Genomic DNA, 16996 nt, shown 5'->3' on the forward strand with positions numbered 1-16996 from the left:
TGGGCACCTCACACACACTGTTCAGTTAATTCTTCTAGCAGCCTATTAGGTAGTGGTTACAGGCATGAGAAGTGAGCCCCAGTTTCATCTATTAATTTCCTTCCTGGGAATTCAAATCCACCTCTGCGCCACTCCAAAACCCTTTTGTCGCAAAGACTGTGATTATTGCTTAGAGCAAAACCCCGCACAGGCTTACCTATGAATTTTTTTGTTTCATACCAGAGATTGGCAAACATTTTCTCTAAGAACTGGATAGTAAATATTTTAGGCTTGTGAGCCACACAGTGTGTCACAGTTACTCAGCCTTGCCATTGTATCCTGCCAGCAGCCAGAGAGCCGTGGACTAGGTGTAAATGAATCAGTGAGTCTGTGTTCCAATACAGTTTTATTTATGGACACTGAAACTTAGACTTCCTATACTTTTCACGTCTTGAAATATTATTATTATTTTGATTTTTTTTTTCAACCTTTTGAAACTGTAAAAACCATCCTTGGCCCTCAATCCCTGCTTTTACATAGGTCTAAAGAACATTGTGGATTTTGTAGTGGCTTCTGTGCATTAGCCACAGCTGACCAGCAGATGGGGCCATTGATCATCCGCCCTTTTCTGAATGAGAATCAATACTCATGACAATCAAACTTAGTTATCAAAACATTCTCTGGAGACTGTTATTTTATGAGAGTATCTTGAAATTATTTAACATTTTGAATGGCTTGATTTTTTTAAAGGGTTAAGTTCAGTTATTTGGAAAATGCACGTATTTAGAATTTATGATGCATAAAAAGGTGTTCTTAAACATCTTTTGTTAGACTATAAACATTTTTTTCTAGCCAGGTGTGGTCACCCACACCAGTAATCCCAGCACTTTGGGAGGCCAAGGCAAGAGGATCGCTTGATGCCAGGAGTTTGAGACTAGCCTGAGCAACAAGCAAAACTCTGTCTACAAAAAAGTTTTAAAACAATTTTTTTCTCTCAATTTTTGGAAAAACTGAGTCTAAAACAATTATTTAAGAAATAAACCTTTATAAAATAGCAATAACTCTTATAAACCTTTTCCCTTATGGGCCCAGCAAATAATTTTTGAGTGTTATGGTTTTTTTTACTGTATACATAATATATTTAGGGATAAATTTTAGGTAATCGCTATTTTCAAGTATATCATACTTTATTGATTAAATCCTTTATACATCTTAATTCCTCTGATATGCTCTAATTAAAAGTATTTAATCACTGTTTCTTAATTAATATTCTGTAAGTCAAAGTCTCCTGTCATACCAGCCTTTATTCTCATTATAACATAGTCCTTATGTACCTAATCATTTAATCATCTTAAGTTTTTCCATATAGGTTTTCATGATGTACTTTAAGATTTAAAAATTTCCAAGTATAACAAAAATTGATGGGTTGAGGGGTGGGGGAACTTACTGTTTTGATCTCAAAAGGGTTGTAGGAATGTCATGTTTCATCCCTGGGTGAATGGGCAGCAGTGACCCAGCTTTTTCCTTCATGGTGCTTTGCAGGAAAAGAGTGAAATGATAAACACATGCAAGCCCCCACTCCGAGAGTCAGGGAGGGTGCAAGCTGAGCTGCGTCTCCTACTTGCCTGTCATTCTGTGTTCATTCCTTTTCCAGGTGCTTTCCAGGCTCCTCTGTCAGTGGACCCTGCAACATGTCCCATTGTCCCTGGCCAGGAAATGATTATAGAAATATCCAAGGGACGTTCAGGGCTTGGTCTCAGCATTGTGGGAGGAAAAGACACACCCTTGGTAAGTTTCTAGACATGAAATATATCCACTGTCACAGAATTAGTTGTTGAGCCTCACAATGGCCCTGTTTCATTTCTTGGCTTTCTCACAGTATAGGAAAAAAACATAATTATACATAGATGTGCACCTTTATTCTAGCTAGCTTTCAAGTTTTTCTCAGTGTTTCATTTTCACCAGGATTTTCTCCATCTAGGATATTGAGTATTTTTATAAATGCTTATTATACCAACAACATCATAGCATTTAGAAATATTAGAACAGGATTTAAGATAATGTCTGGCATTAAGTGACTGTTCTATAAGTCAGAACTATTGTTATTCTTATCATCATCATCATTTTTACTTAATGGAATGCTAGATAAAAAACATACATCAATTGTCAAATATACAGCAATTATTCCAGCCCAACAATTTAGGGTTTATTTTATTCTGATCATGTTCATGTCCTCATAATTTTTTAATCAGTCTATAATGTTAGTTTTTCCTGGGATGATTGATTTTTGATTATTCAGTACTTTTTGTCATTAATCAATAGAGCTGTTAAAATGTAAAGTATTTCCTGGGTTTTGATTAACCAATGCATATATATATATATATATATATATATATATATTTTTTTTTTTTTTTTTTTTTTTAGACAGAGTCTCACTTTGTTGTCCAGGCTAGAGTGAGTGCCGTGGCGTCAGCCTGGCTCACAGCAACCTCAAACTCCTGGGCTCAAGCGATCCTCCTGCCTCAACCTCCCGAGTAGCTGGGACTACAGGCATGCGCCACCATGCCCGGCTAATTTTTTATATATATATCAGTTGGCCAATTAATTTCTTTCTATTTATAGTAGAGACGGGGTCTCGCTCTTGCTCAGGCTGGTATTGAACTCCTGACCTTGAGCAATCCTCCCGCCTCAGCCTCCCAAGAGCTAGGATTACAGGCGTGAGCCACAGCGCCCGGCCTATATTTTTTAATAGGTAACACCTGTATATTATACAAAAGTTAAATTGACACAAAAGGAAAAAAAGTGAAAAATCTCCCTCCTACCCTTTTGTCCTAGCCCTGCCCTCCACCACTCTCCCCAAAAACACCAGGGCCTCTCCTCAAAGACAGTCACTCTTATTAATGTTTTTAAATGAATATTTTGGTAGTTCTTTTGCCCATTTTGTTGAGTAAGGAATAAATTGTATATGCCAAATTTAAAGATAAAACATATCCATAAGAGTATTTTTTTCCATTTTTGGTAGGATTATAATGTTTTTGTGTTAGTACTGTTGGGGGGTTGGGAGATCCTACTTTACTTTTCTGTAATAAATATTAGTCCCCTAAAACACTAGGTAACTCAAGAACAATATACAAGTTATGCTACAGAAACCTGGGTAATGATGCCTTTTACATGTTTGCTGGTCATGGTGCTTCTCTCTCCTTCAATTCAGCCCAACCTAGACAGTCCTGCTCGATCCTACTAGTGAACCACCTCACTTGAACCTGAACGTGGTGTTTATTTACTAAATGAATTTATCTCCTTTGGCTTGATGAAAGTATTGTTAAAACTTTTCTCTGGAGTTCAGGATAATTTATGTCCTGAATTCTCCCTTTGACTGTGCAGGCAGAAGCTATGGTGTGTGGCTTCCTGCACACGCAGTGATGTTTTTATCAGCTTGGTTGCAACTGGGAAAACCTGGAGTTGACCAGGCTCAGCAGCCAGGTTTAGCTCCCAGCCCCTTTTGATGGGTCTTTGCCTCCTTGAGGCCCCAGACTTTTTTATATTTCTCGTCTCTGGCTTGGAATACTCTTTGTTCAGCTTTTGTCAATGGGGAAAGAGGCAGACTCTTCTTACAGATTTTCCTTCAAGTAATTTGGCCTAGGCTATATTTTTAATTAATTTTGAGGCGCGGGAGGTTGGTTTTTGTTTTGTTTTATTTTTTGAGACAGGGTCTCGCTCTGTCTCCCAGGCTAGAGTGCAGTGACATTGTAGCTTTCTGCAGCCTCCAACTCCTGGGCTTAAGCCATCCTCCTACCTCAGCCTCCCAAGTAGGTGAGACTATAGGCATGCACCACGGCTAGTTTTTTTTTATTTTTTTGTAGAGACGAGATCTTGTTGTTGCCCAGGCTAGTCTCAAATTCCGGGGCTCAAGCAATCTTCCTGCCTCAGCCTCCCAAAATGCTAGGATTACAGGTGTGAGCCACCATGCCTGACCTGTGTTTTTAATAATGCCTTCCAATTAAAGGTCATCTGGCCTTTTAGCAGTTCAAATAAACAGGTTGGCGAGCCTGCCAGCCATCTAGATAGCTGCTACTATACGTGGGAGGTCATATACCATCAGCATAAGACCAGACCAGACCACTGTTCCCCCAAACCTGCAGATGCACTCCAGCCTCTCAGGCTCTGCTTCCCTTCCTCCTCTCAAATTGCCCTCTTCCTGCCCTTCTTTTCCTGCTGTCATCAGACTTCTGGACCTTCTTCAAGCTGCCTGTCCCCATGAAGTCTTCCCTGGCTTCTCTGGCTTCCGTGATCTGTCCTCAGCTAAACTCAGAGCTGATGTTCGACCATTCCTCACTACTAGCTCTCAGCCATATTTCTTCTCTACCCTCTGAGAGATTTCTTAGCCTCTCCGAGTCTATTTCCTGGTCTGTTCACAGAGACAGTTATACCCTCTGGAGTTACATGGAGGGTCAAAGAGATGACCTTAGCATGAGGCTTAGACTGGTACCTCGCACATAGTGGGGAATGGCACATGACATGTACCTTTTCCGAGCCTCATTTTCTACATGTGCAAAATGAGCTTAATAATCCCGACTGATTGGGTTGTGGTGAAGATCAGAGATCTTATAAACAGTAGAAATTTTTATTTATGTATAAAAATGTTGGGCTGGTACAGCGACTCACACCTGTAATCCCAGCACTTTGGGAAGCTGAGGCAGGAAGGATAGCTTGAAGGTAGGAGTTTGAGGCCAGCCTGGGCAACATAGCAAGACTCCATCTCTACAAAAAATAATTTTTAAAATTGGCCAATATGGTGGCACACAGCTGTACTCCCAGCTACTCAGGAGGCTGAGGCAGGAAGATTGCTTGAACCCGGGAGTCAAGTTGCAGTGAGTTACATTAGCACCACTGCACTCCAGCCTAAGTGACAGAGAAAGACTCTGTCTCAGAAAACATCAATAAATAACATCGTCAAACTAAAGCCACTGGGATAGTATTCAAAAACTTCTGGTTGATCCTGAACATTGGGTAATGTCTCCCTTCCAAGGGCCTGTTTCCTCGTTTTCCCAAAGAGGTGTTCCTAAATATTAAATAAATCGAATTTGTATAAATAAAGCTATATTTGAAATGAACCTGGGAAATTACATTTTAAGGAAATTCTTTAGTGAATTCCTTCATAAAGCAAAAGTAACCCTCTGATTTATTTTTTGTAACTGTAGGTCTCTCTGTGTTGCTTAAAATAAGGCAGAACTAGATTTCCCGTAGGAAATCAGAAACATCTAATCAGCGTGTCTGGCCTAGCTGTATGAGTTGTGGTTTTGCTTTTGCTTTTGTTAACAGGAGTTTGCTTTGTGTGGGTTGGTTAGAATACCTGCACAAGGTGTGCCCGTGCTGCCCCGGGGCTTTCATATTGCATTCATTTGTGCTGCTCTTGAGGGCTTCCATTAAGCTCCCTCACTTCCTGCAACCCGGATGTGAGACTGTTTGCTAAACACTGTGCTCTGCGTCTCGTGCCACCACGAGGCAGCCAAAAAAAAAAAAAAAAAAAAATTCTTTAAGAGCATCTTGAGGTCCATAATATATTGTTCTGCCTTTTGAGGCTGTAAATCCCATTGTCCTTGGAAGTATAAGCACCACTTAAAAATGAGAGATGGGACACGGCTTTTATTTCCTAACCTCAGGTACCTCATCAAAAGCCATGAGTTAGACTCATGAGAAATCTATAGGCCTGTCTGTGGTTTTAGTGAGGCTGAACAGCAGGGGGATGGAAAGCGCTTTGACAAATAACGCTATTGTTTACCACAATGAGGATCTTTCATTTTGCCGTTTTTTCCCTCCCCTCCAAATTTGGACGAGGAACATGCAGCCTAATTGGCACTCTAAGTCACATTATCCAACCAAGTCTTGGGATTGCATCCAGCCAGCAGGAAGGCAGCAGACTGAGATGACAGCATATGAAAGGAAACGGTGGGAAATGTCGGGACGCACTCTCAAAAGCACCTTTGTACGTTTGGCTAAGTGGTGCATCCTTACTTCAGCTCTGGCGTAGGAAAAGAGTGCGTTCTGAGTCCCGGTGACCCTCCTTAAGCCTCTGCTCCAACGCTCCCAATTAGGATTTTTGTCTCTTCTTTGTTGTATGTCCAACAGATATTTTTGCTGTCTTCAGAGGATTTAAGCCTCTGGGACCTGGTCTTGACACCACATCAGTCCTTTCTGCTATAAATAGTTTCTCTCCAGCCAAGACAGATGGTTTCTGAGATCACAGAGGAAGATCTGACTTAGCATCCCATTGTATTTGCAGCCGGTCATTTAAACCGACCTTTTAAAAATGCCAAGATAATGATGAGGGCGAGCCTCTTGGGAAGGTTTACAAGCACACCTGGACCCAATCCGTAGTCACAGACTTCTGCCTCCGCTGCTGTAATCCTGTGATGTTGCTCCCAGGTCTGCCTGTGGGGAATGAGGCTCTGCTGTGATAGGTTGCACATGTTTGCTCAAAGGCTGCCCTGTGCTTAGTGCTAAGGATACAAAATTGAGCGAGATAACCGTGTCCTCAAAGAGCTCACACATTTGCTCAAGTTCATCCTACTGACTTTAATGTTTATGGTCTAATATAGGGGATCAACCAATGAAGGACTATAATTGGGACTGTTTAAAAGAGGGACTTCCTCTGGAAAGTAGAAAGAAGCACTTTCTAGATTTAATTAATATAAGCTATTTGTTATATGTTTCTTATAAGGCAGGAAGCCAGATAAGGCATATTGGATAGCAGAGGCGGTACTTTAATTTGTATTTTTTATTTCCTTCTGTCGTTCTGCTCTTTCATCCTCCCTCCTGTGCTCTCTAGCTCATGCTTACCTGCTCCCTCCTCCTCCCAGTTGGGGTGTTAATTGGCATGAAATCCTGGAGCTCAGAGGATGCCACCTAATCTGCCAAATGAAAGACCAAAGGCTCTTTCCTCTTCTGAGGCTTGCCTCCTGTTCCTTAAACTGCTACTCCCTGAATCCCCCAACATCTCCTTCTCAGACATTTTTGCTTACTGATCAGTTTTACTGCCAGTGTCCTCAGAAGAAGTAAAATACAGCTCTCCAGACTCATGCATTGGGGTTATTTTGTTATCAGCCTTTGGAATTATAGAGAAGAAAAAGAAAAACTTAAGAAATCTTTTATCTTGGCGTATTGGCAGACTTGAACTGTTTTGGGGGGTGAACAAAAATGAAATGAAGAAAGAATGAGAGTCTCCAGGTCCCTCTATGCGTTTTTCTACCATTGCCAGAGGCTCCCAGACTAGACAGTGAGTTCTTTCTAACCTAAAAGGCAGCGTAGCAGAGGAATGATGCTGATTCTTTGGCTTTGGAATCCCAGCTCTTTAACTCTGGTATGCTGGACAAGTAACTTCACCTTTCGAGTTAAATCTGCTTCATCATTTGTACAACTGTGGTGATGACAAAAATCTGTCTCTTAAAATTGTTGTGTGTAGTAATTAAGATAATGAATATAAAGAACTTTGCCAGGTGCCTGTCTCTATTGATTTCAGCTACTGTTCATTAGTAATAAGCATTTGTGTTAAAGGAGATTCTTAACTTTCTTCATCTGCGTGTCTCTGGTATATTTATTACCTGCACGCTGAAATATGACTTTGTTCCTAGACAACTGGATATTTGTCTTTCAGCATCAAACTTTTAAAAAGTGATTGGCATGCTGTTCTTAATATGTAATTAAAATGTACCATCTCATTTAATTCTCACAACAACCCTGTAGGAGAGGCAATAGTGTTATTCCCATTTACAGATGAAGAAATGGAGACATAGATAAGTTAGCTAACTTCTCCAAGGACATAATAGTAGCAGTTGCTCCAGTTGGGGCTTAAACAGACAATGTGTCTCCAAAGCCACCCTATTTGGCCTTTTTTTCTGATGCTACTGCTCTGCATCTTCTGTAAAAGGGAGATCTTCTCCTTTCTTTGGCAAAAGGTAATCATCTATCTCACCCACCAAACCCTGAGCTCCATTTTATTTTATATCTTTAATATCCCCATATTAGTACCTTGCACACTTAAAAATGCAACTCCTCTCGGTCCTCATTGCACCTTTCTGAATTCCAACCATGTGGCCTCCTTTACCTCCTCTAATGAGTCTTGTTCCCACCCAATGGGCTGCTTTCCCCCATGCTATTTTGTCTGTCTGGAGCACTTCTCCAATCACTGTTAACTGTAGCTGGAGTATCCTATTTATTTCTGGGCATGGATATGTGGTTGATAAGAATAATATTGATACTTGTGAACTCATAACCTAGGAAAAAAAAGAAAAAAATATTGAAGCCACATCATTCGAGAAAGAATTGACCAGACTGGAAAAGGGAGGATAAGAAAGGACAGTGATGACTTTCTGCAAACATCAAAGGTTAACTTTCTTGTAGATGAAGGATAAGCATGATTCAGGTACTCCCAAGGGTCTCAGTGAAAAATGGATCTCCCATTTTTATAACAAAGTGCTCTCTAAACATTGGCTGGCCACAAGTGGGATGAACTACTGGGGGATAGTGAGCACCCCCATCTCAAGAGATATTTTGGCAAAGTCCAAGCAGATACTCTCTAAGGACAAAGTTGTTATTAAGCTTTGTTTTTAATCAAAGAGGAATATTTACATGTAAATTTTCTTTTTCAAGCTGATAGTATAAGAAAAATCTAGCTTTCTCTCACGGGCATACCCTCTCTCTCCCTCTCAGTGAATTCCCATCTCACAAATTTCTTAGGACTTCAAAGTGTTACTTTTTTTAACTAAGGAATAAGGCCTAAGTATTGGTTTTGGTTTTGTTTGCTTTTATAGAAACTAGTGATTGTTATCACTTTTGGAAAGAAAAGTTTATAAATATAATCCCTAGTTCCCATACTTGCACTGTTCTTCTGGGCCTGGAGGCAAAATTTAGACATTCTTAGTAATAAAAAGGCCTGGGAATGTCAGAGTTAGAGTCTTATTGTTTCTCTCCAAGTTTCAAATCTGTGTTTTTTTCACCACTTAATTTAGTACCAATTTAATTCAGATTAGCCAGGTGTGGTGCACGCCTGTAGTCCCAGCTACTCGGGAGGCTGAGGCAGGAGGATCACTTGAGCCCAGGAATTAGAGGCTGCAGTGATCTATGATGACACCACTGTACTCTAGCCCAAGCAGCAGAAAGAGACTCTGTCTTGAAAAAAGGGGGAAAAAAAAAAAATTCAGAAGTTCTGTAGGGCGGGTATATTGCAGGAAGTATCAAGGAAGAAGTACTCTCCCATTTGGATACCATGGAGCAAAGTTCATCCATCTAGAAATTGAAGCGAAGAATACATATCCTTTAGCTATAACCATGTGTCAAGTTCTGAAGTGACTTCATTTAACCCCTCATCATGTTGCATGCTATCATCTACTCATTACTGCTTTTGACAATTTAAACGTAGGACCGACGCAATTTAAACCACTGGATATTTTTTAAGTAAGCAGAAGAGAAAGCTATTTTACATTTGATTAAGTGTTTTATTTTGGTGTTCCCCTACACATGAACTTTGTACAGTCAGTTTCATGAGGAGTGTGGTTTGCTTTGGCGTGTGATCCCCCAAAGCCAAACTCCTTTTATCGTTATTGCTTAAGTCATATATTTTTACACAAAACATCTTATTACCTTAGTTTTATTTTAAAATCAAAGCAGAGTTTGCAAAAAGTCTGTGAATCACACTGAAAGAATGTTAACGAATATACCTCTGAATTTCCAGATTTGGACATTTCTGGTCTAAAAGAATATGACTATAAGCAAAAATATTATGCAAGCTGAGTAAAATTTAAACAAATAAGAACCAAATGGAACTATAGGGACATATAAAATGTAATGCAAATGTTATACCATTTCCTTAAAATAAATCTATATTTCAGTATGAAAAATTATATTCATATTGATAAGTATCAACTTTTTGTTAAATCAGACTTCTCAAGGGAACTCCATTTTAAATAAATGTAAAACAGTTCCTTTTTTGAGATTAAAAAGAAAGCTTTTTATAGTCTTGAAATGCAAAACATTTTCATATATTCACAGCAATTCTTATGCTAGCTGTTTTATTGCTGTGATTTTTATTTCATGTATTAGTTACCTGTGAATAGTGTGCAAGAGTTTGCAATTCCTGAGTTTGAGTTTTGGGATGCTTGCATAGTCATTAAAACACACACACACACACAGAGGTTGGTGTTATTTCTTCCAGTGTAATTGAGCATTTAATCCTTTTATGTCAAAAAAACCACTATTGCTGATTTAATGTTCATTTATGTTTTCTATAGTTTATTACCTGAGAATGTTTCAGTGTTTCAAATTAATAGGTACTGAACATTATGATCCATTTTCTTCCTCCTTGAGGAGTTTTGTAGGTGTATATTAGAATATATAGACTATGTCTTTCTTCCTTTTTGTAACTGTTTTATAGGGATTAATCAAAGTCTGATTATGTTCTTAGATTCTCAGAAAATCTGTGCAGTAGACTACAATTTGTTAGTGAGCAGAGTAGAATATCCATTTTTTTATAACCCCCTCTGGAGATGAAAGAATATCCGTATTTTAAAAAAACTGATTTCTCAGGTTAAACACATCTTGTCAAGGGTGGGAAAAGCCTATGATTTCAAGTATGTTAGATAAGTTCCTTTGACCCTTGCTGACTTCCCACACATACAGCTATAGTTCCTCAGACTTTCTGAGCAGAAACAATTATCTGTTCAACCCATGAAGTTGGCAGGTGAAACAACATCAATTTGACAAATACTATATTTCTTCTAAAGCAACAATCTGTTACTATGATCCGTGGTGGAAAAGCAGTATATTAAATGTACATTCAAGTGCAAGACTCATCCAAATTATGAAATTGTTAAAGTGAGAAAATTCATCTTAGAGTAAAGGAAGTATAGTATTTGACTATATTCTGCCTCAGGTCCTATATTCTCTTATGAGATACTGAAATTAAGCATCCTCTTAATCTTTTGCTTCTCATGAATCAATGAGGGTGATACCAAATACTCTTTGCGTCAAAAAAGAGAAAAGTTCTTGGTCTGAAGGTAAGGAAGATTGGCAACTTTGCAACTTATCTTCAATCATCTTTGCATTTTACCTTTGTAATTGGTTCAAAAAATCTAAATCCACAGAATGCATTGAGATATAAGCATAACAATACATGCCACAGCATAGGAAAAATGCATTTTAAGTTTCCCATTCTTGGGTTAGTCAACCCACTGTAGCAAGGACACTAGAGAGCTGCTCTGTCATCATGAATCCTGCCATCTCTATTATGGATAGCATTCGTCTGCACGTCTGTCTTTATCAGCTTTCACATTAGGCTTCCCAGTTTTGTTGTAGTGAGGTATCACCAGGGAAAAGCAACAGTAGGAGGTATGGTCGATTCTCATTATATGTGGGAGTTGTGTTCTGTAAAATCAAGGCAAACACTGAGTTAGTGAAGACCGAACCTATGCTTCTAGCGAAAATACAGAGGTAGGTTCCTCTGAGCCTCTGGTCACAACATTTTCAACAACTGATCAATACGTAACCTTGTTTTATATGTGTTTCTGTTTAAAAACAGCTTGTTTAATATATATTGTTGATTCGTTAACACTGAACTCATGGCCAACAGCACTATAACTCATGCCCAAATGAAGCTTATCTAACATCTGTGCTTTCTCTCTACAGCACATCATAGTCTTCCTTCACTTAAGAGCACTAGGCAGCACTTCAGCACCATGCTTGGGGGCTGTTTTAAGCAGCAAAATCACAAACAAAAAGCACAAAGATGTGAAAATGTGACACTAAATAGACCACAAAAAGGGTATTTGTTTGCAGTATGAGAGCTGAAAGCAAAATATCACCTTGTTCAGCCTCAACTAGGAGCAAGGGAATCAAAGGACTCAAATGTTTCACCTTTCTGCTCATGTCTGAGAATGATGGTGAAAGTGCTAACAGCTTTGATTTAGGGGTTACAGATAAGTTTTGGTGAGTAGGCAAATTCACAAATAAGGAATCCATGATCAATGAAGAATTGATCATGGATCCATGATCAATGAAGAATTTTTCTGTTTTATTTACCTAAAACAGAAAAATCAAAATGTTTGGGACCAGGACTCCTATAGTATGAGTAGAGATTGTTGGCATTCAAATAGTACTTGGGCTTAGTCATGAGCAATCTGTACTTGAGAAAAATAACCTAAAATAACCTGGTAGCATAATCTTTCCTGAAAAGAAACAATCAGTTATGTTTTGGGATCACTATAATAACAGGAAAATTGGAAATAAAAAAATGGACAAAGACTAGTGTCATTCATCCTTATAGTCATGAATTTTGACCACTCTGACATAGATGTATTCTTCCCTTTATGTACTAGACTTATGCCCCTTAAAACTTAGATATCTATATATTAGGAACCCCCATTAGCAATAATTCCACACTTACTATTTGACTGACACTTAGAGTTTCATCCTCAAACTCTAAAAGGTAGGATTTATTAGTCCCATTTTATAGTGGCAGAAACACTGGCTCCAAGAGCTTAAATAACTTAATGGAAGTATCCTAAAGCTATGATAAGTGGCAGAGCTAAAATCTGAACACAGGTTTGTCTGCCATAGCCAATATTCATCCCACCATACATTGCTGCTTTCCACTGTCTACAAGCTGGAAAATTCCTCAGGAATTTGTGGAGTCCTCAGGAGTCTGTGATGGATTAAAATTGACCATACATTTTATGCAGCTTTTTCCAGATTCGTTGAATCCAGTCTGGCCTATTGATTTGCTTTGATCAATAGTGGTGAAAGGGGCATTGTGTGCCTTCTACTGCAAGAGGTCTTTCAGCTTTAGCTCTTGCCCTCCTGAAACACCCACCCTATGAACAAGCCTGGACTGCCCTCTTAGAGGATGAGACACCATGTGGAGAGACCACATGGAGGGAGAGAGGCCCCAGAGGTGAAAGTAAGGCCATCCAGGACACAACCAGCCCCAGCCAACTTGACTGCAAACTCACATGAGAACCTTAGTGATGCAACATAAAGCAGAAGAGCTCCTCAGCCGAGCCCATTCCAAATTGCCAACCCACAGAATTAGGAACAAGTAAATAACTGTTGCTTAAAGCCACTAAGTTTTGCAGCAAAAGATAACTCATACACAGTCTGACTCCAGCCCCCATATCTTTCTGTTCTCTAGGCCTATAGGAGTTAGGATTCTTCTGGCTTACCTATTCCTAGGCAGGGCCCAAACACCTGTGTAAAACAATGACTTTTTCTGCTCTACTTTGCACAATGTTTGGATTCACAGAGGCCTAGAATTCTAGAGCTGGAATGCCTTTAGAAATCACGTGGTTCAACTCTGTAGTTTACTCCTAACGTTAAGGGTCAGGAACAAAGTGAGCCTGTTGGTTACCTGCAGAACTATCAGAAAATTTAACTCCTCTGACCCCCTACTCCTGAGTCTTTTCTTTCACACACTACTGCACTTTTTTTTTTTCAAATCACATTCTAATTGAAATATGATATGGAAGCTTTGCTTTTTAAAAAAATTTGGTCACAGGATTTGGGATGGAAAAGAATCATGTTCTAAGACATTCATGCTTTCATTTATATAAATATGATTCAAAGCCTATCAACTTTGCTCAAGTGAGATTTACTTTAACAGTTTTAACCTAACACTTTCTGTTTAAACTCTGTAACTGCAATAGACATCACAAATCAGTAACTTAATCCATACCCATGTGTTTTTCAGTGTAGGTTTGGATATTGTTTTTGTCTACATAGCACTGGATTGAGGATTTTACCACCACCACCATTTTATCACCCCTCATTGGTTTAGCTTTCCTGCTGAGAAAGTAGTCTACTGTGTAGAAGACATGGCTGTCTTTATGATTTCAGAACAGGGATAGCCAGAGAGAACTCTATTAAATGGGGTTGAAAAGTAGCATCCTTCTCTAAGCCACAGATCTAAACCATAGTTTCATTCAAAGGAAAAAAAATGCCCATTTTATTGTATATAATATCTTTAATATTTCTTTTGGTCCTCATGGGTTTTTCTTGTTAGAAGGAATTTTTTCCTTAAAGCAGGGTAATAACACATAATACCCTTTTTGGGTCACTGGTAAATATGTTTTCCACCTAAATGTGAAACTTAATGTGAAACTTTTCTATAGTTAAAATGTCCGTTAGGATTTTTTTTGTGTGGGGAGTACAGGTAGGGACTTTTATGAGTATGGCAAAGATTGGGTTTAATTCCACAGTGATAAAATTAAGTAAGACATGCCTGCAAACACTATAATTAAGGTATATATACATAATTCTTTATAATAGTATCTACATATAATTATTTGTCAAAATTTTATCACAACATGCTTGTTAAAACAATCTACTAAATATCTAGAAATGTAAATTTTCACTTTACTAAAATAGTTCACCCATAAAAGGGTACTACTTATTGATATCCTTCAGCCCACAGGAGACTTTAGTTAATTTTTCTAACACATGGCTTCTTTAAGTGTTATGGGTCTATTGTGACAATAAAATTGCCTTCTGCTGAATGATTGGTGTGTTTATGAGTTACTTTATCTACTTGTTGGCAGCCTGAACAATAAAGAAAATGGTGATTGATGGGCCAAAGTGCCTGATGACTTTGACTCTGTCTGAGGATATAGTATTGCATGTTGTGAAATTCTTTTCCAGCAATTCAGAGTTTAAATCCCCTTGAAGGGATCTGAGATTTTTGTAGGACTCAGTGACAAGTAAGTTCCTTTTACTTGGTTCCTCTAAGTTGCTCTCTGAGCTAAAGTAAATTCTCTGGAAATTCAGATGGATTTAACATCCACTTGTGGTAGGTATTTTGGATGTGTGTCACTAAAAATTTATCCTAAGAAACTTGATGTCTTAGTCCATTTTCTGCTGCTATAACAGAATATCTGAGACTGGGTGATTTGTAAAAAAAATGAAATGTATTTAGCTCACAATTCTGGAGGCTGTGAAGTCCAAGAGCGTGGGACCAGCATCTGGCAAGGGCCTTCATGCTGCATCATCCCACGGCAGAAAGCTTAAGCTTAAGGGCAAGTGAGCACATGAGATCGAGAGGGAACAGAGCCAGACTTCTTCCTTGTATCAGGATCCCTCTCCCAAGATAATTGCATTAATCCATTAATGAGGGCAGAGCCCTCATGACCTAATCACTTTTTAAAGGTCTTACCTCTTAACACCATCACAATGGCAATTAAATTTCAACTTGAGCTTTGGAGGGGACATTCGAACCCCAGCACTTGGTTGAATTGGGGTAAGATTACAACATACCAACCCTTCCAGCCTCCTCTTTCTGAGTCATTTTGATCCCATTTTCTAACTCCAGATAATTTCTTGATGATCATTTAATAAACACCATTTAATGAATACAAAGATGAGTTGGAAGCAGCCCCTGTCCTGAAAGGTTCCATCAAGAATGGGAAATGGTATGGGACATAGATCCATGAACAAGCAATGGTGATACTGTGATAAGTTCAATAATACTAGGAGTTGTAGTGGTGACCCGTAAGAAGGAATAATCAGCTTTACCAGGGGAGAGAGAGAAGTTTTCATAGAAGAGGTGGCACGTCGATGGCTCAAGTGGAATTTTATGAAACAAAAAAGGTAGCAGATAAAGTGGGTGTAATCTTCAAATACTTGGAGTCCTTCATGCTTCCAATATAGGTGTATGGAATATCTCTGTAAAAATATACAGGAAACTTAATACTGTTTGTTTCTAGATAGGGAAGTTAGGTGGTTGCGAGACTGGAGCTATAGAGAGACTTTTTGGTCTTTGACATTTTGCGTTTAGCACCTACATACTTTTAGGCATGGAGACATGAAGACAGAACTCCTTAAACAATATAATGGATTTTCTAGCCAGCTACTTCTTCCTAGTTGTCTTTCTTTATTATTATTGTTGTCTCTACCTGTGCAATAAAGAGGGTTTTCCTCAGTTAAAGGCATTTCAGACACAGACTGGTGAGGAAGAAGTTTTTAAGCAGAAGACTCTTCCCACTTTGCTGAAATCTTGCCTGGCCCTTCTGAGGAAGAAAAAAGACACTTTGAAAGATTCTCCACTCACTGATTCAGTTTTTTGCTAGCTCTAGAGTTAGCAAGTCAAGTGAGTGATTTAAAGAGTGTAGCTGGGTACAAGGGCTCACGCTTATAATCCCAGCACTTTGGGAGGCTGAGGCAAGAGGATTGCTTGAGGCCAGGAGTTCAAGTCCAGACTGGGCTACATGGAGAGACCCTGTCTCTACAAAAAAAATTTTTGAAAAATTAGCCAGGCATGGTGGCATACTCCTGCAATCAATTGAGCCCAGGAGTTCAAGGCTACAGTGAACTATAATTGTGTAACTGCACTCCAACCTGGGTGACAGAGCTAGACCCTGTCTCTAAAAAAAAAAAAAAAAAAAAGACACATCCTCAAGAAACTCATTGGTCTTGTTTCAGGCAGTAAGGAAACAGGTCATCTTACTTAAATGTCTGTTGTCCCTGTGAAAATCACACAACTACCAGGAAGAAATTAGTTTTTGACTCTATGTCAGTCTTGATCATCTATAAATGATCCTTAGGTCTGTGCCATTAATTAATAGAAATTAATCTTTCTTGGGCTGAACAAGTTTTTATTTTGAACATCAATAATTCATCACTTGCATCTATTATAATGTTTCATACCCTCTCCTGTAGGAAAAAAAAAAACAACACAATAATGTAGGTGCACAGAAACAGAACTGAAAAGCTAAAAGGAAGGGAGAAAAGACACGAGTAACGAATAGAGTTAAGAGAGGGGCTCTGTGCTGGGGCGGGAGGGGCCCACGCATCACGCTTTATGTGCTGCAGAGCCCTGGTCACGCATGGCACTAGCTGGTGAGAGCCGTAGATCATCACCTCACCTCGTTAAGTCAAAGGCTTCGATTTCTGCTTCCACAAGTTGCCTTTTTGTTCACTCTATAAAATGATCAACCCTTGCCCTCAGGGTTTCTGCTGAGGAGTTGAGGTGACAATATTT

The 16996-nt window shown here is 39.0% G+C and overlaps 1 protein-coding gene across 4 annotated transcripts in view; it reads left to right on the top strand.

Moving 5' to 3' along the window:
- PATJ (PATJ crumbs cell polarity complex component) overlaps positions 1–16996 on the top strand; it is a 345818-nt gene that overhangs the window by 279815 nt on the left and 49007 nt on the right. For all 4 annotated transcript variants that reach the window (XM_075998871.1, XM_075998878.1, XM_075998885.1 and 1 more), the window contains one exon: positions 1634–1767. In XM_075998871.1, coding sequence (XP_075854986.1) covers positions 1634–1767 — 134 coding nt within the window. The remainder of the gene's footprint in view (positions 1–1633; positions 1768–16996) is intronic.

This window comes from Microcebus murinus, chromosome 2 (assembly GCF_040939455.1).
Source record: "Microcebus murinus isolate Inina chromosome 2, M.murinus_Inina_mat1.0, whole genome shotgun sequence".
Lineage (NCBI taxonomy): Eukaryota > Metazoa > Chordata > Mammalia > Primates > Cheirogaleidae > Microcebus > Microcebus murinus.